Below are 23298 nucleotides of genomic sequence, written 5' to 3' on the forward strand. Positions count from 1 at the left end.
GGAACCTCCAACCTGATCCTTTCAGCAGCTGCATCAGCCTAAATGGGAGAGGGCTTTGGGAGAAGAGTCAGCAGGATTAGAAACAGCAAAGTCTTCTTTTAGCTTGGCATTTCAAAACAGTTTCTCCTTTGTGATTAGGTGTAAGCAGCACATGCTCACGATCTAGTTGTCTCTATGATCTCATCCCAATGAGCTGGCCCCAAAATTGCCTTTCTAGATATCACTTCTGTTTCTGTAACTTTCAGCAATTTACCACATTGTGACTCAGCAGCCCATTCGCTCTTCCTTGTGGTGGGAAGCAGAGGAAACCCTGTATGCCTAATGTCTAGTGGGAGACTTGAAATTAAGCTTAGGAGAGACCGTTTATTAGTGGACTCCTGAGCAAATTACCAGACCTCTCTCAGTCTGAACATCAAGGATTAACTGAAGTCATGTGGCACTTTGTAAACAGTAAAAGCACTCTGCAAATGTCATCCCCACCCATCAGCTAATGACACTGAGTGCAAGAGAGATTAGTTAACTTGTCCAAAGTCTTAAGGTTATTAAGTAGTAGAGCCAGGAATTTGGCCCCCTAGTCTGGGGCCCTTTTCTCTACCTTGAGGGACTGCATGGATTTCCCAATAAATGCTAAATATCTCAGCACTGAAACAACCCCAGGGAAGTCAGGAGGTCACAGGGTCACCTCTGATTGATACTGTCAAGTAGTAGAGTGTGGATACTGTAACCTGTAGCACAGCCAAGACCTGCCTGCCCAGCACATCTGTCTCCTCGAGTCACCGTGGTCCTGAGATCCAGATTAAGCCAACAGCTTGAAAAATCCTGGGACCATGCTATGCCGTGTGATGGGCAGGCCCTCACCTGTTAGCCCAGAAGCATGGATGAGTTGAGCAGAGAGCCGAGGGAATCACAAGGTCTCAAAGGGGCAGCCCAGAGATAGCACCAAGACAGTCATTCATCCAGCAACTCCTGATGGAGCTCTCACAAACTAATAATAATCCTAGTCCCTGGCACAGATGTTCCCTGCCTCGAGCAGAAATGAGAATAAATAATACCAATACAATGTGGTGACAACACTATTAATATAAGTGCAAATGCTCAGGAGGCCCAGGTATTGGGACACTGACTTTCCACACTAACTGTGGGGAAGGAGTCTGCATTGCTTGTCGGGGAATGAGTGGAAACTAGTTCCTTAGGGGAGCAGTGCCAAGTTCGGGTGGGGCTATGGAAAGTGCACTTGCATCCCAGTTTGGCTTAGGTGATGCCTAACCTCTTACCAGGGAGTTGTTTGTTCACATCTCAAGTGTTTGACCCACAGAGTCAGCTCCTGGGTTGGATTTTTGTTTTCCAGACATCGAACACGGTTTACCGAATGAAAAGCAAACCTCGGGGATACTGTTTGATCTTTAACAATTATGATTTTAGCATAGCAAGGAAGGATGTGCCCAAACTTCACAGCATTAAGGATAGGAATGGAACAGACTTGGATGCAGGTACAGTAGAACCCAAAAGAGAAATGAAATATTTCTAATATCGATGTTTTTGTCAAAAGGGGAGAACAAAAGCTGTATCAACAGGGCCATGTGTTTCAAAAAGATGGATATAACCGTATTTCCCTGTGGAGGTGAACAACATTCTTACATACTTGCTAGTTTTCTGCTTTTGTTTTCTTTTAAATTAATTTTAAAAATCAAAGCAATATATATATAAAGATAAAATATCAAATCTTGCTAAAAGGCTTATAAAAAGCAACAATAAATTTTGTTTTTAATTCAGCTAAATGAATAGAGCCTCTATAGAGTGTATTAGGTGTTGGGTGAAAACACTGCTTTGGTATCAAGACCATTTACGGAAGTTGTGTTTATAAAAGTTGGGCTATGAGTGCAGCAGAAATTGAGTCCTTAACAGAAATAGCATTTTCAAATGTTAAACTAAACAGAAAGTCTTTGGCTCAGCCTTTTTCGGCTAAGATTGAGAGCTTACCAGTTAAATGAAAAATAATTTGCATCATGTGAACATAGAAATGGCTACAACTAAAAGCAATAAAAGAAATAATTCAACCCAACCATTGTGATATTAAGAATTTTTACTTGATCAAAGAATTTTTGAAAATGGTGTTTATGAGTCATAACATCAGGTAATTACTTATTTTTTAAATAGAGCAGTTTAGAAAATAAGATAGGTTGATTTTAATCATCAGGACTCTGTGAATGGTTTCTGTTAACATTTGTTTATTCAAGCAAATCTATTCTAAGGTTTTAAAAAGCCACAGAACTTAAGTTCACTGACTACATCATTCATCATCGTATATCTTGGTATTGAAGAAAAGGTTTCAGGCCTTCGATTTTCATTTACTTAATATTTACCATTAAAACATTTTTTATTAAAATGGCATTGATTGTATTTCTGATCAAGGGTATAAAGTAGCAGCGTGTAGGATGAATAAGTTTAGCAATCTACTGTACAGCATGATGGCCATAGTTGATAATGCTGTATTGAACATGAGAAATATGCAAAGAGACTATATTTCAGGTGTTCTCATCACACACACACACACACACACACACACACACACACACACACACACACAGACACACGCAAACAAAAGGTAACTGAGTGAGGAGATATATTATTAGCTTAACTGTAGTAATCATTTCACTATTCATATCATAATGTTGTACACCTTAAATATATGCTATTTTTATCTAAAATAATCAGACAGGCAGCCTGAAAAGTGTTGAAAGACTTTGACTAGATCAATTAGAGCATTTGGGGAAAAATAATGTTAAGCATGTAGAAAACAAAGCAATGAAAAAATAATGCTATTGCTAATTCCAGGAAAGACAAAAAAGTTTAATAAGAAAGGAAGCATAATTAAAGAATATTATGTTTACATAGTATTAGTAATACATATATTTCTATTGCTTCAACTAAAAGTTGTAAATGTGTAAGAACACCAAGCACTCATCACCCACAATAGGAACTCACTACAAAAGTCTAAAATTTATAAACGAATAAATAGAAATGAGCCCAAATTTATTACAAAATGGAGGCTAATACCAAAAAAATAATAATAGCTATAAGTTGAAAGTGGTTGCCTTCATAGAAATGGCTGGACAGAACATGACTGGGTAAAAGGAAGGAGTAGAGGGGGGTAGCTTTTTTGTAATAAGTCTTTTAGTTCTACTTGACTTTTAAAACATTCATATCTTGTATTTTGATGAACAATTTTGAGAGCGTTCAGGATAAAATAAGTATGGATCTTTTATTAAAAATTTTTTTTTGCTTTTTTTCTGATTATGTAAGTATTACAGTTACTTTTTAGATTGGTTAGGTAGTAAGCCTAAATAATAGCTTACCCATCTTGTAGACTAGTTGAGAAAAGACAACAGGCCCACAATAGCAGTCTCCCCTTTCTCTTTTGCCTCAGGGCTGGGAAATATTTGCAGCTAGTGGTAGTAAATATTAGAAGTCTATGGAATCCAGCCACTAATATAGAGGGTCTTGTTTTTAAGTTTGGTTCAGATTCTTATCTGGTCAGTGTTCTCTCTAGTCCTGGGTTGTGGTCTGGGAATTCTTGCGGTGTAATATGACTTTTCTTGTTTCACTTCTCAGAGGCTTTGAGAAAGACCTTTAGTGAGCTTCATTTTGAGATAGTGCATTACAAAGACTACACTGCAAAGAAAATCTGTGAGGTTCTGAAATCCTACCAAAGCATGGACCACAATAACAAGGACTGCTTCATCTGCTGCATCCTCTCCCATGGAGACAAGGGCATCATCTATGGCTCCGATGGGCAGGAAGCCCCCATCTATGAGCTGACCTCTTACTTCACTGGTTCAAAGTGCCCTTCCCTTCTTGGCAAACCCAAAATCTTTTTTATTCAGGCTTGTCAAGGGGATAACTACCAGAGAGGTATAGCTGTTGAGACTGACTCAGAACAGAAGGAAGCCTATTTAGAAATGGATTCATCACCTCAGAAGAGATATATCCCAGATGAGGCTGACTTTCTGCTGGGGATGGCCACCGTGAACAACTGTGTTTCCTACCGAAGCACCATGGAGGGGACCTGGTATATCCAGTCACTTTGCCAGAGCCTGAGAGAAAGATGTCCTAGGTAATTTTTGCTTATTCAACACTTCATTCATCTTTAAATGTCTAGCTGTGGATCACATAACTGTAATTCTCAGGTCAGTTGCAGAGTGGGAAAGAGGGCAAGTTTACCGATGGAAAAAGCTAAAATACTTACTGAGGAGTTTCTTTTATTTAGCACCTCAAAGGGCAATCAGCGTATCGTAGAGTGGGAAAGATGGCAAAGTCATATAGTCCATCTCTGTCTTTAGGCAGAAACATGACTGAACCCACTCAACTAGTTTGGAATTTCCATGTTTAACATCCTCCAACCCTGTCAAAAGTTCTATAATAGCTAACCAACCTTGGATCCTCTTGTGGGAGATAAGTGCTAAAGATCAGAAACTTTTTCTATTCCCACAAATTTGGCCTGCTTTGAAGCACACAAAATGTGGGAAAATAACTTTCCCTCATTTATTATCTTATGTTTCCTTTATTTAAATGATGGTTTTGTACGGCACAGTTCACCACATGCACACACAACCAGCAGATAAATAGCAAGGAATCCTCTGTAGGTTGCTTCTAGTTCTGTGTCTCATTATGTTTTAAGTGTATGAAGAGCAAGAATTTCCAATGGCAGATAAAGGACTGAACCATAACATCCACACTGCATTTTCATTTTGTAACTTAGACCACGAATCCTGCGAGGTTCCAAGGGGTTAGCTACAGAAGTGAATAAACAGGTTGCCCAACTAAACTGATAAGAGAAGCTGGTGAGAAAGCAGTGGGGTGGCTGCAGGAGACTTTCAATTTCCACTTGCCTAAAGTTTGATGCGGCCACAGATAAATCCACAGAAGCAATGCCAATTTGAGGCAGAGGATGTTGGGGGGCGTTGAGGCGATTGGGGGTAAGTGACACAATACATGGAGCAGAGTGAGGTACAAATAGGTCAGGAGGCAAAGAAACCAAATCTGATGTTGACAGTGAAGTTTCTGATGGTCATAAGATATTAAGCTCTGAGACAACTTCTTCACCTAGAAAGCTGTGGTAGGTCTTGGTTTAACATCTTGTTATTTCAAATGCCTGTTGTTTTGAGGGAAATAACTATCACTAATCACAGAAGATGATAGGGTTTACCAGTTGATTTTTCCCCCCATAGATGGTCACAAGGTTATCTTATGTTTTTCAGGGGTGAAGATATTCTCACCATCCTCACCAAGGTGAACTTTGAAGTAAGCAATAAGGATGACAAGAAAAATATGGGCAAACAGATGCCACAACCTACTTTCACACTGAGAAAAAAACTCTTCTTTCCCCTTAATTGATGCTATTGTTTAGTTGCAAAACTAAACAATAGTTAAAATGCTGCTATTTTATTCTTTTTTTTTTTTTTTCTTCTTGATAGCTGGAAGGGGAGAGAATGGGAGTCAGGACAATCTAATTTGCATGCAAATTCAAGCTAAATCTCTGGCTTTGCAATAGCTAGACAGTCATAGCTGTAGGCATGATTTTAATTGTGTTTTTAATTTGATGAAAAAGTTTAAAAATGAACTTATAGTAGATACAAAAAGTATAGTAAGTTTAAAAGAAATGTCAAAGATCACTGAGGGAGATATTTGTGATCTGACCTAGCTAAGGAAACCCCTCGTGTGTTGAAGTTGAGGGTATAATGCTCCCACATCCAGCCTGATTGCTGCTGGTGAGTGTGACAAGCTATCCCAGAAACATGTGAGCTTCCTCTCCTGCGCCATGAGCAGACTTTGCTTTTCAGTGGTGAAAGACACCACTGTTTAGACTTAGATTTCAAAAACCTAAGCATGATTTTCCTTGTTTTTATTACTCATAAGTACAGTATTCAGCTCACTTTTAAGAGAAATGATGTTAATTGGACATTAACTTGACTGTTTTGTACTTCCAGTCCCTCCTTTCCCAAGCCATCTTGTACACTAATTTACAAGATTTTTTAAAATACAAAATTAAAAAAATTCTTGTTTTAAAAACTTTAGAAATTCTAAATGTTTTCAATTTCTTTAGAATCTGTTTCCAAACTCCCTTTTCAGCTTTTATCTTAACGCCCTTAATATACATGCTTCTGTGCTGTTGAAAATGATTTGCTTTTTTAATAGCCATTCTGTGTTCGTTTTATGCATTTGCTCTTTCTTTATGTGTTTGGTTCACTTTAAACCTTTAGTAATTACGTTATCTTTCAAAGCTAAGTTTAAAAAAAAACGTAAAAAATATTTTTAATAGAATAAAATATAATTTTATCTTACTATTCCTTGGAGATTGTTTTTGTATATTTGTTTTGTTTTGTTTTTGCCAGTGGAATCTAATCTTACAGGTAGAAAATGTTTGGATCACAGATATGTTTTCCTTGAGCCTCCCAATGTTGGCTCACACAATTGTATTTTTAAAAATTTTCTTGCATGTATGTATGTATTTTTTTATTTATTGCCACTGCATGGCTTGCAGGATCTTAGTTCCCCGACCAGGGATCAAACCCGTGCCCTCGGCAGTGAAAGCACAGAGTTTAACCACTGGACAGCCAGGGAATTCCCTCTTGTCCATATTTAAAAATTGGGAGTTGTCACATAAAAACCAGAATACTTTCTTTTTTTTTTTTTTATAAATTTATTTATTTTATTTATTTATTTTTGGCTGCATTGGGTCTTCGTTGCTGTGCGCAGGCTTTCTCTAGTTGCAGTGAGTGGGGACTACTCTTCGTTGCGGTGTGTGGGCTTCTCATTGTGGTGGCTTCTCTTATTGTGGAGCATGGGCTCTAGGCGTGCGGGCTTCAGTAGCTGTGGCATGCGGGCTCAGTAGTTGTGGCTCGTGGGCTCTAGAGCGCAGACTCAGTAGTTGTGGCGCACGGGCTTTGTTGCTCCGTGGCATGTGGGATCTTCCCAGACCAGGGCTCGAACCCGTGTCCCCTGCATTGGCAGGCGGATTCTTAACCACTGCGCCACCAGGGAAGCCCCCAAAAACCAGAATACTTTCTTTTGAAAGATTAAGATATCTGACCACATTTACACCATGCTCCTGTTTGGCAACAATGGAATGGTTTTACCCAATCCCCATAACTCTCGCCCCACCCCCCAATCCCCCACACCACCCTGCCCAATCCCCTCCACTGAGGCTGCTGCCAATTACCTCTTATCACCATGCTTGTGTGATTGTTTTTTTCTTATGTCCAGCCAATTTCTCTTATTTATGTTGCCTGCCTTTTGGGCATTTGAATTCTGGGGATGGTTTAGAGAAGGTGGCAGGAATCGTCAGAAATTCTTCCCAAATCATAGGTTAGGGGACATGATTGAGAGGTAGGGGAGTGGGGACACATATAAGAGAGAAAATGTTTGGGGGAATCAAATCAATAAATTATCTTTCTTGCTAGCAAAATGTCCCAGGGGGACAAAAGGTGCACCACAAAATATCATCAACATTTAATAGAAAGAAGTTCTTCAGGTCAGTGTCTTCGTTATGAAACATGTAAAGGTGGAAGAGAAATTAATACAAAGCCTAGAGAAAGCTCAGCTCTAGGTGTGAAAAAAATCACTTTTCAATGAAAAGTCATGAAAGTCTATGTAATTGAGATGAGAATTCAAACATTCCCAACCACTCAGAAGAAAACAAATTTTGAAAGGACACAAGTAGACTCAAGGCAACCCAAGAACTAAACTCACCATATGCATTTCTCGAGAAAACCTCACGGGAGTTCTTAAGCCTACAAAGATGGTGTTCCTAATATCTTTGGAGATAGAGAACAATTCTTCTGCTCATGATTCTTGTGTTTCATTGCCACCATCTTCTAAAATGTCAGAATTATGCTCGTAAATAGTAACAGAGGTCGATTTCCCAGATCGTTCATCAAAAATTTCTTCATTTTTGGCAATTGTCTTCTGCCTATAAAGAGAAGATGTATCATCACTATAGACTCAAAGGGTAGAAAGGGGTATAGGATATTTGAGAGGCAGAGAAATGTGGTTTTATTCTTTCACTGGTTGGGGGGGGTCTCATTCATTATTTGCAGTGGTTTTGAATTTAGTGAGACATGAAATTTGGATTACCAAATTCCCATATGAGGAATTTTCTACATAATTAACACAATGAATAACGTCCCTTTATTAAAGTATTGACCAAAAATTATTTCAATGATTTAAGATGCATCTTCAGGTAACAGAATAATTTCTGACCTGAAGTTGATTTTCATAGGAACCAAATGCAGGTGCATCTAAGGGTAAACCATTGACACCTAAATCCCTTGTAAAAAATTAATAAACAGAAACCTCAGTTAAATAGAGTAGGGAGACCAGAAGGGGGAGCTCTCATGCCCTGAGATGGTAGCAGAGCCCAACAGGAAGAAAGACTCTTATTCTTTCCTGGTAAGAACTCAGCCAATGAAAAGCTACGGACTCTTTGTTTACTATAGCCCTCCCCACTTACTTTTCCCCTCTATAAAAGCATTCTTCTTCCCTTGCTGTGTGGGGCCTTGCATATGGCTTGCCATGGTTGCAGACCCCAAATTGCAATTTTTTGCTGATCCCCAATAAACCCATCTTTCCTGGAGAGATAACTGGCAGTCTATTTGTTTTAGGTCAACATTTTTGGTGGTCCATATGGGGACCAGAGAAGATCCTCAATGGCTCTGGGCTGGTGAGCAAACAAGTGTGGTACCCACAATCAAGCCCATTGAGTTCACTGTTTTCCTCAATGACCCTGGAGGTTGAAGGTACATCTTTCTCCTGGATCTGAGCTCATGCCCTCTTTGCCATTTGAAGCTCTCCGGGCTTTATTCAGGATCTATTTTAAGGTTTTATCTTTCTTGTTAAGGCCTTGTTCTATGTGCAAGTACTTGTTTGGCACTTTCGCCTGATTTTGAGATTAAACTGTTTCTACTGAAGCTGGTTGAGAAGTTGTCAGCCCATTCCTTTGGGAACAGGAGCTGCTTCACTGAAACTGTGTCAGTTCAGCTGTTGGCCCATTCCTTTGGTACAGGGGCGGTTCTCTGGAAACTGGCTGAAAACCCTCTGGTCTGGCTCCTTTGGGATCAAGCTCTTTCCTTAGAACTGGCTGGTATTAGCTTGTAGGCTGTTTGAGTTGCAAGCTGTTTGAAAATTATTCTTTTATTCCAGAGAAAAACCTCTGAGAAATGGGACCCCAGTTATCTAAATATTTTGATGTTGCCCCCCACCCTCACCGCAGGGACTCCAGCCAATTCTATGTTTAAAAACTGTGGTCCTTCCTCATGTGCATTTCTAGCTAAATGGACTGACCCAATCAAAGGCAGGTTAGGATCTCAACAGCCATCACAGGGAACTTTTGAAATCCCCAAACTTAATTTTCCTAAAACCAAATTGGACCACAATAGTTCAAAAATTTCTAGAACTGAGTGGAATGCTTATTTTGAGGCTGCCAAATATTATCAGGAGTCTAAAATTGCCTCTCTGCAAAATAAGATCTTAAGGTTAACTGAGGCAAACAAATAAGTAAAGAAAGATAAAATGGCTCCTGAAGCTTCAAGCTCTTGTTCTTTGGCTTCTTTGTCTCAGGCTCCATCTCTGACCCCATCTTGAGTCTCTCCCTTGGCTCCTCGTGACCAGGCTCTGCCTCTGGCACCATCTTCCTCCTTCCCTTCTATGCTGCCTATACTTCCTCTATAGCCTTAGTTCCCCTATACTAATTCCTTTACTGAACTTCCCCTTCTTTCTGAAATTCTCCCCACTCCTTTTTCCTCTGAACTTGTCAGAACCTGTCCCTTTAAAATTAAGCTGTCTGAGGATCCAGAGCCTTAATTTCTCATACTCCTTGGACTAAAGCTGAACTGTGAACCATAGTCAAAGATTCACCCAAAGTAACCAAAGACCCTCACAGATTTGCTCAGGAATTTACTATAGTCATTCGAACTTACTGACCTGGTTTCTCTGACTTATATCAGATAGTTCATATGCTTGTTGGTGAAGGTCAGGCCCAGCATTTGATGAAAACTGCTAATTGAGGAAATCCTGACAGGTCTCTAAAATTACAACCAAGAAACCTGCTAACTTATTACATGGCTTGAGCAACCACTAGGCGACTGCATCACGTAACTCCTAGGGCTTTTCCAAAGCCTGTTGATTGGAAGAAAATTCAGGCTTGCACACGAAAATCTGACAAACCTGTTCATGATGATTACAGTTGACTTCAGATTGTTTTTAAAGAAAATTCTGCTCTTCCTATAGAGGTTGATTCCACCCAGGAAGCTTTTAATTCTATATTTATTAATGGGTTGAACTGGGATCTTTCCCTTCTATAAAAAGGACCAGATGGAATGGGAAACTACATCCACTCTGGATTTAGTGAATCTGGCAAACCAGTGCTCTCACACTCTAGATGACTCACCTATAAGGAAGATCGCCAAAATTCTTAACGTTCAACCCCAGAAAATGGAGTCTCCTAAATGAGACCAGAACCCTCCTAGTTTCCCCTGTTATTGCAAAGAGCCAGGACTTTGGAAAAGAGATTTTACAAATTCAAGCACTTCAGGTACATTTAGCCCTCTAACCAGTCTTTCCAACATCCTCCCAATTCTCAATGATGGGGCTCCAAGGAACTACAGGGGCTCTTCCCGATCCTCCCTCTTAATTGGCTTAGAGAAATATTTCTCCAGGTTGGGGATGAATCTCCTCCAGTCCTAACAGACATCAGAGCCGCACTCTCAGTGCTCAACCGCACTACTATAAAGCAGCCCCTGCATCAGAACACTAAAACAATTCACATAGTGGGGATCTCTAATGAGCCGCAAGAGATTCCCGTCTCTGAACCTATTTCCTTTCATTTAGGTCCTTTGAGACATACACACCCTTTTCTCCTTAGTTCCTCTGTCCCTACCCATTTATTAAGCTGAGACTTCTTAGAGAAGTACCTTGCTGCAATTTCTTTCTCCCAGAAGGGGGAAATAATTCTAGAATTTGACCACAGTCATCCAAGAAGCCAACCAGGTGAATTAAATGACCCTGTGACATCTTTTATTTGCTCCATCTCTCACTGCCCTAGAACTGATTTTGGAAACACTGATTATTTGTCCCTATTGAATTAGGAGCTACCATCCTCCTTATGGGCAAAATCTCCAACTGATATTGGCAAAATTCACAGTGCACCTCCCTTCAAGATTCAGATAGATCCCTCAATACCTCTTCCCAGAATTAATCAATACCTTATAAGTAAAAAAGCCCTTCAAAGCATAAAGCCTATAATAGAAGATCACAAGGCTCAAGGCCTTGGATTTAACAATAATTCTCAGTCATAAAACTGAATAAACCCAGAGACTCTCAGATAAACCTCCTGTGTTGTTTTGCATAAAAAACTAAGAGAGGAAAGGGAGAGGAGTCTCCCAGCATCACTTCAAATGAAATGAGCTCAGTAGATAACTTCTGTGGCCAGCATATCCCACTCCTGACACTGCCTGTGCCTTGATTTCATGAGGGAATACCTAGATTCATTTTCACCTATTCCTCACCCAATGCCACACAGCTTTCGGGATCTTAGTTCCCCGACCAGGGATCGAACCCAGGGCCCCTGTAGAAGTGCAGAGTCCTAACCACTAGATCGCCAGGGAATTCCCATCCCTTCCACTTTCTAAAGATAACTCAGCCACGTCTTTTTGAGCAGCATCATTCATACCTTAGATGAATGTTTTCTTCTGTCAGGTGCTGTATGGTATATTTAAAATTTTCTTCAGCTTCAGCAAGCTTGGTCTGGAGTGTTTTCTCCAGATTTGCCACCATAGCTTTCTGAAAGACAGGTACATTTTAATAGCCATCTTTCCCAAATTAGAGTCACCCAGAGCAGAGCTATATGGCAGAGGCTTCCTCCCTCCAACTCCTATCCCCACTCCAGCCAGGACTCACCTCTCTCTGGAGTTCCATCTGGGTTTGGTAGAGGGTTGTGTTAAGTGATTCTAGGATAAGAGCTTGAGCATGCAACTCTTCCTCTATGACCTGTGTAAGAAGAAATTGTTTTTGGACATCATGATGATGTCTACCCATTTATTCTCTTCTCCAGGACACCTGGATTCGAATATGAAAGCATCAACTTTAGCTACTCCTTCTCCTGCCCTGTTACTACGCCCTGTTCATTCTACTTCCTCTGTGTCTCACTCATCTATACCCTTCTCTTCAGCCTCACTATCACCGCCCTAGAGCCAGCCCTCACCACAGCTCACATGGGTTGTCAAAATAGCTACCAATCATCCATTCATTAAACAAATATTTATTAAATAACTAGTATGAATTCCAACTACATGACTTTCTGGAAAATGCAAAACCATAGAGACAGTAAAAAGGCCAGTGGTTGCCAGGAGTTAGGAAGGGAAGCAAGGGACGAATAGGAGGACTGAGGACTTTTAGGGCAGAGAAACTATTCTGTACGATACTGCAAAGGAGGCTACATGCCTGCGACAAAACCTATAGGATGTACAACGCAAAGAGGAAACCCTAAAGTAAACTATAGACTTTAGTTAATAATAATGTATCGATATGGGTTCATCAACTGTAACAGATGTACCACACTAAGGCAAGATGTTAATAATAAAGGAAATTGTGCGTGTGTGTGTGCTGTGTGTGTGTGTGTGTGTGTGTGTAGGGGGAAAAAAATCTCTGCACTTTCTGCTTAATTTTTCAGTAACCCTAACACTGCTCTAAAAAAATAGTTTGTTAATTAGGGGAAAAAACCTCTGCAAAACCTACTGCTGTATTAGGCATCAGGAATATTATGATGAACAAGACAGATAAAGTTCTTACTTTTATGGGGATACATTCTAGTGAAAGAGATGCAAAAAAATTAAAGTAAATAAAGTAAATACAATAAATAAATTGAAAACAAACCAAGGCTGTGGATAGAAGATGCAGTGTAAGTGCAGGGAAGGGATAAGTGTGGAATCTGCTTTAGATAGATGCTGGAGAGACTATAAAAATGAACCAGATGGGCCTCAGCTTTCAGGTGCAGCCCCATTTACCTCCTACATGTCATCAGGGCTCTTTGCATGAAAAGAGCATTCTCCCACGATGTATAAACTGGAGAGGTACCATCATTTACTGCAATGGCATTGGGCAAAGCACTGTACCAGGTAATTTTGCATTCTTTCATTGATTTAGTCATTCAAAAATCACTTGCTATGTACTGAATGTCTGTGATATGCCAGACAGTATTCTAGAAACTGAGGAGCAGTGGCAAAGAAAATAGACAAAAATCCCTGACTTCATGGAGTTTATCAGGTTTGATGGTTATAAGTCTGTGTAGAAAAATGAAACAGGAGAAAGGACGTGCTGGGCGGGTTGTTGAGCCTTTAAGTAGAGTAACCCCTGAGAAGGTGGCATTTGAAGAAAGACCGGAAGGAGGTAAGGAAGTGAGCCGTGTGGATATCTGGGAAAGAGCTTTCCAAGAAGGGAAAACACCAAGTGCAAAGACCCCAAAGTGGGAGCAACCTGGCCTGTTAAAGAAACAGCAAGAAGTCCAGTGCCACTGGAGCTGCATGATGGAGGGAAGGAATAGAATGAGATGAGGCTGGGGAAAGAACCACCAGCAGGTAGAACCATCCCTGGACCAAAACAGGACTGGGAAAATTCATGCTTCCACCAGCCAGAGTACAAGACACAGAGCGCTGCGTAGCTTACTCAGAGGGATACTGTCTCAGTAGTAGGGAAAAATTAGCCCTAGATTAAGACTGCTTTAATTTTGCCTAACAAAACTTAAAACCAAGGCTTGAAAAATTAAACTGTTTCCAAGTAACTGAATCCCAGAACAAAGCTCAACGATATTTAAAGGAATACAAAAATATTTAGCACCTAATAAGGTAAACATCACAATGGCTGGAATCCAATAAAAAAATTACCAGACATGCAAACAAGCAAGAAAATATGACCGTACATGAGGAGCAAAATCAATTAATTGAAACAGACCCAGAAATGACACAAGTGATAGAATTAGTAGCCAAGCTCATTAAAGCCGTTATTATAACACACTGGGTCTACTTTACACCAAAGCCCATCCCTTTACCTTGTGGGACATTGTGGTCTGTTTGCCCATCAAGGGTGAAGCCCTGCCTGGGCTCTACAATATCATGCCATGCTTTCATAATGGCTAATCTTTTCCCAAACATGTCCATTCTGGATCCAAATTAAATTCTCAGTGGAAGAGGAACTACAAGGCAGTTTGTGGGTTTAAACAGTTTCCCTTCTGGTGTCTCCCTCATGGAAGTGCTGTAATTTGTCCCAGAAGAAAAGTTCCTAGAGAGGCTGGCGGGGGGTGAGGTTCACTCAGAGTTTTAAGGAAAGGCCTGAAGGCAGCATTCCCAAGGAGCAGTATTGTACTTTTCAGAGTTCAAAAGGAAGAATCTGGCATTTTACCATTTAAGGTCCTTTTGTGGTTTGAGCCTTTCTTTTTCAGATAGTTCTAAAATCCTTTTGACTTATTGAATCCAGCAAGCTCAGCTTTAGATCTTCTGTTTTTTAATGGTTTGGGGAAAATTATCATAGATTCCATTTTATTGAGAGTGTATCATTTTAGTGATATATTTGTAAGAGGCTAATTTCACAGGAAAAATGAAAAAGCTTACCTCTTTGGTCTTTCTCAGCTCCTCTAATTGCAAGGTGTCCCTTTCGTGTTGTTTTAAGAGCTCCTAAAAATAATTTTATTTGGAAAAGGTCGGCACTGGGGTTCTGGCATTTCTTTCAGAAAATTAAGAAAGCCGGAATAGGATTCAGGAATATAATATTCACCAAAGTTTAGATGTTGCTTTAATGAAGCACACATTATAAACTAATGACATGACATGTTGAAGTTAAATAATGAAAATCTTACTCATGTTCAACCCTAGTGCATCGAGAAATATAAAAAGAAATCATATTTTCATTAAAGCCTTTTCTTTTGTTTGGGTACAGATTTAATACTGTTAATATCCAGTTCTCCACAGATTGAAGTTTATATTCATTGTAATCCCACTCAAAATACCAACAGGCTCTCTGGACAAGATAATTATAAAATTTATATAGAAATACAAAGGATATAGAAGAACCAAAATAATCTTGAAAAGCAAGAGCAAAGTTGGAAGATTTTTCTCCCCGATTTCAAGCTACAGTAATTAAGACACAGTGTTGTTGGCCTAAATATAGACAAATAGTTGAATGGAACAGAATGAAGAGTCTACTCCCTGCCCCCTCAAATACAACAAAGACGCCAAGGTAACTCAATGGAGAAAGGGACATCTTTTCAACAAATCATTCTGGAACAATAAATATCTATATGGAAAAAAAAAGACCTATGGCCTTTACCTTGCTCCATACACAAAAAATATTCAAAATAGATCATGGAATCATAAAAGCTAAAATTAGAAAGCTTTTTAGGAACTAGAATATCTTCATGTTCTTGGAATAGGCAACAGTTTCACAGAAGACACAGAAAGCTGTTACCATAAAAGGAAAAAATTGATAACCAACTTTCATCAAAACTGAAAACTTCTGTACATGGAAAGACAACGTGAGCAAAATGAAAAGGCGAACCACAGGCTGGGAGATAGAATTCACGACATGTATGTCTGACAAAGAACCTGTATCCATAGTATAAAAAAATAGTACTCCTACATACCAATTATAAAAAGATAAGCAACCCAAGTTCTTTTTAAATGGCAAAAAACTTGAACCAAAGCTTCACAAAAGAAGACATATAAATGGTCCAATAAGCATATGAAAAATTGCCTGACATAATCAATCATCAGGGAAACTAAAGTCACAATGAAATACAACTTCATACCCATTGGAATAGCCAAAATTAAAAGAGTGGTAATACTAATTGTTATTGATGATATGGAACAACTGGAATTCTCATATAGTTAAGATGCAAGAGTAAAATGGTACAACGACTGTGGAAAATATTTTGGTAATTTGTTATAAATTTAAACCTATCCCTACTCTAGAGTCCAGAAATAACACATCTAGGTATATACCCAAGAGACATGAAAGCATATGTCTACAAAAATAGCTATACAAGGGTATTTATAAAAGCTTTATTGGTAAACGCCAAAAAATGGAAACAACCAAAATCTCCAAAAACAGAAAAATGTTAAACACATTGTGTGATATTCCTACAAAGAAATACTACTGTGCAATAAAAGGAATAAATTGCTGATATGAACAATGAATGGATAAATTTCACAGAAATTATTGAGGGAAAAGAAGCTATACACAAAAGAGCATATACTGTATGATTCCATTTATATGAAGTTTAAAAACAAGTAAAACTAGTCTATAGTTGTAGGAATCAAAAAAGTGGTTGTCTTGGGGCTGGTTTTGAGGGAGATAGGGTTTATCTGGAAGGAACACAGGCGTGCTCTCTGGGTTGATGAAATATTCTAGGTCTTGATTTGGGCGTTGGTTCCATGGATGAACACATTTGTCAAATCTCATCAAACACGAGCTGTACATATCCAAATTTGCTTAGTCGAGTTTGCAACAGTGCCCTTTCTCTTCAGTTACAGTCAAGGATGAGAAGGCCATTCAGAGACTGGGATTTTGGTAAATAGGGAATTTCGGGTTCTGTATATGTTTAGCATTCTATTATTTCCTGTTAATTACAATTTTCAGTCCAATAACCCTGTGGTAAGACTGCCTAGATAAAGGACAGCAAGACTGAGAGTCTGCTTGCATAAATTTCCAGGGAAGCTGGAAAAGGAGGACCATGCCCCAAAAGACAAAAAGTTTGCCCCATTACAGAGGTCCCCCTGGGAACCGGAGGTCCCACCCAGACTGCACTTTCAACCATTGATGTGCTTTGGGCTGTTACCTCCTTCTCCCGATTGAAGTTCTCAAAGATAGCACTGTAGGAGTCATGTATTTTCTTCTTCTCTTCTTCTGACTCTAACTCAAATTTTTTGGTTATCTTATGTTCTGTGGAGGTGAGGAAATCACATATATGGGTAAATGTAGGAAAAACAGACATGGAGAGAAAATCAGAGTATCTGAAGATAATGGAAATTCCAGACTGGGTCAAACTCAAGGTCCTTCCAGCCTGGTGTCTAACCTCTGACTCTCACCTGGAGATGCGTGAGAGTGAGGTGAACATGGAAATGGTTTTCCATCACATCAGCCTTATGGGATTTACTGCTAATGCCTCTGGTTCTTTATGTGTAGTTTATTTTGGATCTGTTGCTTATTATTTTGTGCGTTCCCTCTGCTGAAGTAACCACTATGTGTTTTTGATACCCTTATCTTAAAATACAGCTCTTGGCTCATGTGACTTTTCCAGCAATAAAATTTATTCTGTACTTAGCCCTGGGGCAGAGCTAGGCTTAAGTGGATTTGGGGGACAGGGGAACCTGCCAGCAGAGCCCCAGTACTAAACAGGGGGAAGGACGGGTGTAGGTCTTACACAAATTTCTTCTTCAGCATCGTGGTGCTAGGGGTGGATAGGGAGGCAACCCCTGGGCTCACAAGATAAGTCTGGACTGAGCTACACTCTGAGCAGCTAAATTCTGGTCTTCCAAAACTGCTCATAGCATCTTAGCATAGACTCTGGCAACATGGGATGAGTGTAGTACGAGTAGCTGGGAGTCTGGGTGATGACGTGGGCTATGCTACACCAAGATTCCAGGTAAAGGCTCAAAGAGGAGCAGCTCCACACCCCATTCCCCAGCCTTGACTCCAGGGTCTTCATGCTACCTCCTGGGAGTCCAGGGTGGGAAGGGCCTTAAGGATGACCTTTCCCAGGGAGTATCTGCATTTATATGAGTGATTTGTGAATATCAACTAAATCTGATCTGAATTGTGTTGGGCTAGGATGTGGAATAGGTTTATAGAGCCCCCAATTCTACCTCAACTAGTCCTCTAGGTCAGGGAGCAGTTTCCAGAGATTTCTCTCTCTTTTTTCCATTTATGAAGAAGCTCAGTGGGGGTAGGAAAGTCTCCTATAGGGCACTATGTATGATCCAGGCTCTGTGCTAAGTGTTGGAAATATTAAAAAAAATACACAGCAATATATGACTGTATCAAATCAACATGTTGTACACCTTATATCAATCCTTATATCAATTAAAATGTATCTCAATTGAAAAATATATCAAACATGGCTTCCTTTAGGGGGGACGTGGGAGTATGGACTGTGTTGCCCTTCCCCCAACAAGTGAATATTTGAAACTAATTCGAGAGCTTTTTTTCTGGAACTTCGGGGTCACCTGTACCCAGAAAACAAGTCTGCAATCCTACAGATGTCCACAAGCTCGTTCCAGCCCATGATTGCCAAACTTGCAACCAGTGAGTTCTGGATGGTACAGTTTAGACCCTCAGGTGGCTAAACTACATAAAAGACTCTATCCTTGTTGCACTTTCTTGAAGACTCCAGGCACCTTCCATTCAGGGGTCCAGCCATGCAGCCCACCCGTCATCCTTCGTGACTTCAAGGCTGCCTTCCTCAAGTTGAGACCAAACTTAATGCCAGTTTGTTGGTGCATCTGTCATCAAAAAGTCTAAAATTCCTGTACTCACTTTGCCGTAACAGGATCTTTTCCCACTCCAACTTCTCATCCTTCTCCCATTCTGCCTTCTTCTTTGACCACTTGTCCTCCATTTCATCATAAATGCTGTTCTGTGGAGGTACAAAGGTACCATGAAGAAAAGCATCCTGAAAGGCTGCACCCTGGCCTGAGGCTCAGCCCTGAGCCCTTTGCAGCTTCCCTCACCTGGGACCCTTGCTGGGGGCCCCATATGGTGACTGATGGGAGTCAATTCCAGCCCAGTCACCCAAGAGCCTGCAGAACCCTGAAGATCAAAGAAAACTCTGCACAGCGTTTGCCCTGTTGGAACTGGGCTTCCTTTGAAGACAGGCAGTTGAGCATGTTGCAGATGCTCGTGTCAGCTCTCTCTGAATCATGAATCACTCATCAATAGCACAGGGGGAAACAAGGGAAATGCCAAGTTGTTAATTTTTTTTATCAACTGTCATTGTTTGCCTGGGACTGAGTTGTTTCCTGGGACTCCAGACTGTCAGTGCTAAAACCCAGAAAGTCCCTGGCAAACCAGGACCAGTTGGTCACCATAGGATGGGGGCTTGCTGGCCCAGCCCTTCCCCTGTCCACTTCCCCCCTCCCACTCTTTCATCCCCCTAGGATGAAATCATGCCCTAATTCTGGTTTCCTGGGGCTCCATCAAATTAGCTGGCTAAGTGGATGGGCTATGTTCTGAGGTACTCCCTGCTCTGCTTGCTAGAGTTAGTGCAGAGCGACACAGTCCTTTTGGATGGCAATTTGGCCAAATGCATCAAAGGCCTTACAAGTGTTTATTCTTTTTGACCCAGTACTTTACTAAGATCAAAGATGTTACAAAGTACAAATATCAACAGTGGTTGTCTTGGGGTGGTGATAGTTCATTCTTTTTGTTGTTGCTGTTGTTGTTGTTGTTTTTTAATTAATTAGTTTTATTTTTGGCTGCGTTGGGTCTTCATTGCTGCGCGCAGGCTTTCTCTAGTTGCGGTGAGCGGGGTCTACTCTTCGTTGTGGTGCGCGGGCTTCTCATTGCGGTGGCTTCTCTTGTTGCGGAGCACGGGCTCTAGGCGTGCGGGCTTCAGTAACTGTGGCACACGGGCTCAGTGGTTGTGGCTCACGGGCTCTAGAGCGCAGGCTCAGTAGTTGTGGCGCATGGGCTTAGTTGCTCCGCGACATGTGGGATCTTCCCGGACCAGGGATCGAACCCGTGTCCCCTGCACTGACAGGCAGATTCTTAACCACTGTGCCACCAGGGAAGTCCCTGTTGTTGGTTTTTGAATTTCCATTTTTTAAAAAACAATGAGCAGGTATTACTTTTGTAATGACAAACATATTTTTCAACGGGCTCCTTTAGGGTCTGGGTGACTGACATGTCCTGCATGGGTGCCATCACAGTCCGCAGGTTCCCTCTTCTCCTTGAGGGCCACTTAGGTTCAAGGAGGCTGGGAATTTCAGGAAATGATTTTCTGGGCAAGAGCTCTAGATTCATTTCAACGTCATCAACCAGGAATGAGCCTTGCTTCTCGTTCTCTCATAATCCACCAAGGAGCTCTGAATCTCACCTGATATATATGAAACATATTCTTCAAATACTTATATTCCTTTCCCATCTCCTCTGGACAAAAGGAAAACAACAGGGTCATCATTATTCCTCTGAAATACATGTTTTCAAATTCAAATGAGAGCTCTCCTGCACGCTGTCCGTACCTCAAACTCATCCTGTCGGTGGTGAAACCATGGTGTTGCCTTAGCAATCACTCTGGAAGCTTATTAGAAATTTAGGTGGCCGGACCCCACTCTAAACCTGCTGAGTTTCAGAGGCAAGGCTCAGTATCTGTCAATAATATGCTTCTCAGGTGATTCTGATGCACCCCAAGTATGAGGACTAATCCCTGGGGGCAAACCTACAACTGAGGGAAAAACAGAAGCAAAACCTTCTGTCTTTTTAAAATAACATTCCTAGTGTACCTTGGTTTTGAAAACAATACATGTTCTCTTTAGAGAACTGGAAAACCAGCAAGGTACAAATATCGTCTTTTAAAAATGTAAAAGAACGGAAGGAGATTATAGAAATTCTTCTCCCTGTGGCTATTAGTTTATAAACTCAGAATTCTGAAGGGTACACACTTTGTCCTTCCCAAAGGCAGCATAAATAATGGGATAAATGGCCCACACAACCCTTACAGGTTTTAAGGCCATACAAATCATAGTGTGCCTGTTAGAATTTAATGAAACACCATCATTTTACAGGTGAGGAAACTTGTTGAATTGGAACAGTATTACGTTTGTAGACCTTTTAAATATACTTTAAATAGTGCTTTCACATTCTTATCACTCTGATAAAGGCAGGTATTCTTGTCCTTGATTCCCAGATTGGGAAGCTAAGACTTAAGGAGATGAAGGGACTTGCTCAGACCCCAAAACTTGGCCACAGACCCTTCTAACTTCTGGGGGGTAGGGAGGACATTGCTTGACATGATTTCCCTTTTTTCAGTTTCATTCTCAACCACTTGCTCTTCCTGGGCCTGAGAAGGAAACCTCGAAAGCCTAGCCAGAGTTCACCCATGGCCGTGGGAGTTCCTCTGCCCTAGATCTGCAGGGTCAGCCTCCGCCCCCTCATCAGGGTCATTCTCCCAGGTCCCAACCGTACCTAGTTTATCCTGGGCAGCCAACTTCTCTGCCTTCAAGGCTGCTTTGTAGTTTTTCTCCAGCTCACTGAGCTGTGCTGCGTGAGCCTCCTCGAGCTCCCTGTGGGACCCCAGGAGAAGGCCACAGTCATCCGTGAAAAGTTCACCTGATCCCACCTCCCCTCCCTCATGCAGGCAGCTGGTGGGCAGGCTGTGGGGCCCTCACTTCCTGACACATTCTCCTGACATCCATCCAGAAAAGGGTGAGGAGATCCCTGTTTTCACCATCCACTATTTTGCATGGAGACATCAGGGACCCATGGATGCCCCCCAACAGCACAGTCTTTGCTTACAATCCTTTTGGGAAACTGTGGGCTGATTAACACCCAGGATAATTTTAGAGCCCAAGGTCTCTCCAGCCTCCATTCCAGGAGGCAGATGTTGGCAGTGTTCAAGAGGAGTGTTAAAATAAAAGGCCATATGGGACTTCCCTGGTGGTCCCGTGGTAAAGAATCCGCCTTCCAATGCAGGGGACGCAGGTTCAATCCCTGGTCGGGGAACTAAGATCCCACATGCCGCAGAGCAACTAGGCCCTCGTGGCTCAACTAGAGAGCCCGCGTGTCACAAACTACAGAGCCCACGTGCTCAAGAGCCCACGTGCCACAACTAGAGAGAAGCCCGCGTGCCACAAGGAAGAGCCCGCATGCCTCAGTGAAGATCCCGCGTGCCGCAACTGAGACCCGACACAGCCAAAAATAAAAAATAATAATAATAAGTAAATAAAATAAATAAATATTAAAAAAATAAAATAAAAGGCTGTATGAGCTGTCAAGCCAAGAAAAGACATGGAGGAACCTTAAATGCATATTGGTAAGTTCAAGAAGTCACTGTGAAAGGGCTACAGGCTGTATGATTCCAACTATGTGACATTTTGGAAAATGCACAGCTACGGAGGCAGTCAAAAGATCAGTGGTTGCCAGGGGTTAGTGGGGAGAGAGGGATGAATAGGCAGAGCTCAGAGGATTTTTAGGGCAATGAAATTATTCTGTATGATACTATAATGGCAGATACGTGTCACTAAATATTTGTCAAAACCCATAGCATGTACAGCATCAAGAGTGAATCCTAATGTAAACTGTGGACATTGGGGGACAATGCTGTGTGTCAGTGTAGGCTTCATTGATTGTAACAAACGTCGCGTGGTGGTGTGGGATGTCAGTGATGACAAAAGGCTGTGCAGGTATGGGGCCTGGGGGTATGTGGGAATTCTCTCTACTTTATGCTCTTTTTTCCTGTGAACTTAAAATTGCTTTAAAAAATAAAGTCTATTAGTAAATAAGTCAATTAATTTAAAAAATTTTTAAAAAGCAAGTTTGTGACACTTAGGAAGACCTCTCTCTAGCAGGACTACTGGGGCTGCTCTGGTGCCCAGCAGGAGGTGTGGAAGGGGACTTTGTGGGTTTTCTCACTCTCACAGACAACACACCTCCTTTTTCTTCCCCTTGGTTTGTCTCTGCAGCTCTGGCTCCTGCCCTTCCCATACCTTCTTCCCATTTTGCCCAGACCTTGACCTAGTAGCCAGGGACAGTAGAGGTGAGAGGAGGAAGAGGAGGGGCGTGGGGAGAGACCAGGCTGAGAACAACAGTAGTTTACCATGGAAACCTCCTAGAGAACCAAAAAACGGCTCTTCTCGGCAATCAACTGAAAGGGAGATTATAATTGAAATGAAATTTGGATGAGAAATTACAAAGCCAGGAATAACCTTCTCTGGGCTGTATTTTAGTGACCTCAGATCAAACCATCCTGCTCTCCAAAGACATGTCTCTTATCTCCCCTACCCCTCGCCACCCAGTTCCATTTTACATTGTCTGAAATCCCAGTGAACTGAAATCCTGCAAGGATGCAGGAGCCTTAGGACCTTCAGTACACAAGAACTTGTGCCAGAAAGCGTACCTCCTCTTGCTTTCAAAGTTCTTCTGCATCTCAGCACAGCGGAGATCCATCTCACTGGAGCGCTAGAAACGAGGCTGGCATTAACAAGACAGGATTGAGGACCCCACTCCCACTCCAACCTGCAACTTCTGAGAAGCCTTCCCATT

The 23298-nt window shown here is 41.3% G+C and overlaps 2 protein-coding genes across 7 annotated transcripts in view; one reads left to right on the plus strand and one right to left on the minus strand.

Moving 5' to 3' along the window:
- The window catches only part of CASP8 (caspase 8), a 54595-nt gene extending 48312 nt beyond the window's left edge, over window positions 1-6283 (plus strand). For all 6 annotated transcript variants that reach the window (XM_082467202.1, XM_082467199.1, XM_082467201.1 and 3 more), the window contains 3 exons: window positions 1349-1490; window positions 3613-4114; window positions 5259-6283. In XM_082467202.1, the coding sequence (XP_082323328.1) occupies window positions 1349-1490; window positions 3613-4114; window positions 5259-5394 (780 nt within the window). In that variant the 3' untranslated portion in view covers window positions 5395-6283. The remainder of the gene's footprint in view (window positions 1-1348; window positions 1491-3612; window positions 4115-5258) is intronic.
- The window catches only part of FLACC1 (flagellum associated containing coiled-coil domains 1), a 37609-nt gene continuing 19751 nt past the window's right edge, over window positions 5441-23298 (minus strand). The window contains exons 7-15 of the mRNA XM_082467215.1: window positions 23153-23214; window positions 21223-21320; window positions 20135-20187; window positions 18577-18676; window positions 16880-16983; window positions 14658-14720; window positions 11953-12042; window positions 11726-11835; window positions 5441-7969 (exon numbers count right to left, since the gene is read on the minus strand). Of these exons, the coding sequence (XP_082323341.1) occupies window positions 7843-7969; window positions 11726-11835; window positions 11953-12042; window positions 14658-14720; window positions 16880-16983; window positions 18577-18676; window positions 20135-20187; window positions 21223-21320; window positions 23153-23214 (807 nt within the window). The 3' untranslated portion in view covers window positions 5441-7842. The remainder of the gene's footprint in view (window positions 7970-11725; window positions 11836-11952; window positions 12043-14657; window positions 14721-16879; window positions 16984-18576; window positions 18677-20134; window positions 20188-21222; window positions 21321-23152; window positions 23215-23298) is intronic.

Source organism: Balaenoptera physalus (genome assembly GCF_965194825.1).
Source record: "Balaenoptera physalus genome assembly, chromosome: 6".
Lineage (NCBI taxonomy): Eukaryota > Metazoa > Chordata > Mammalia > Artiodactyla > Balaenopteridae > Balaenoptera > Balaenoptera physalus.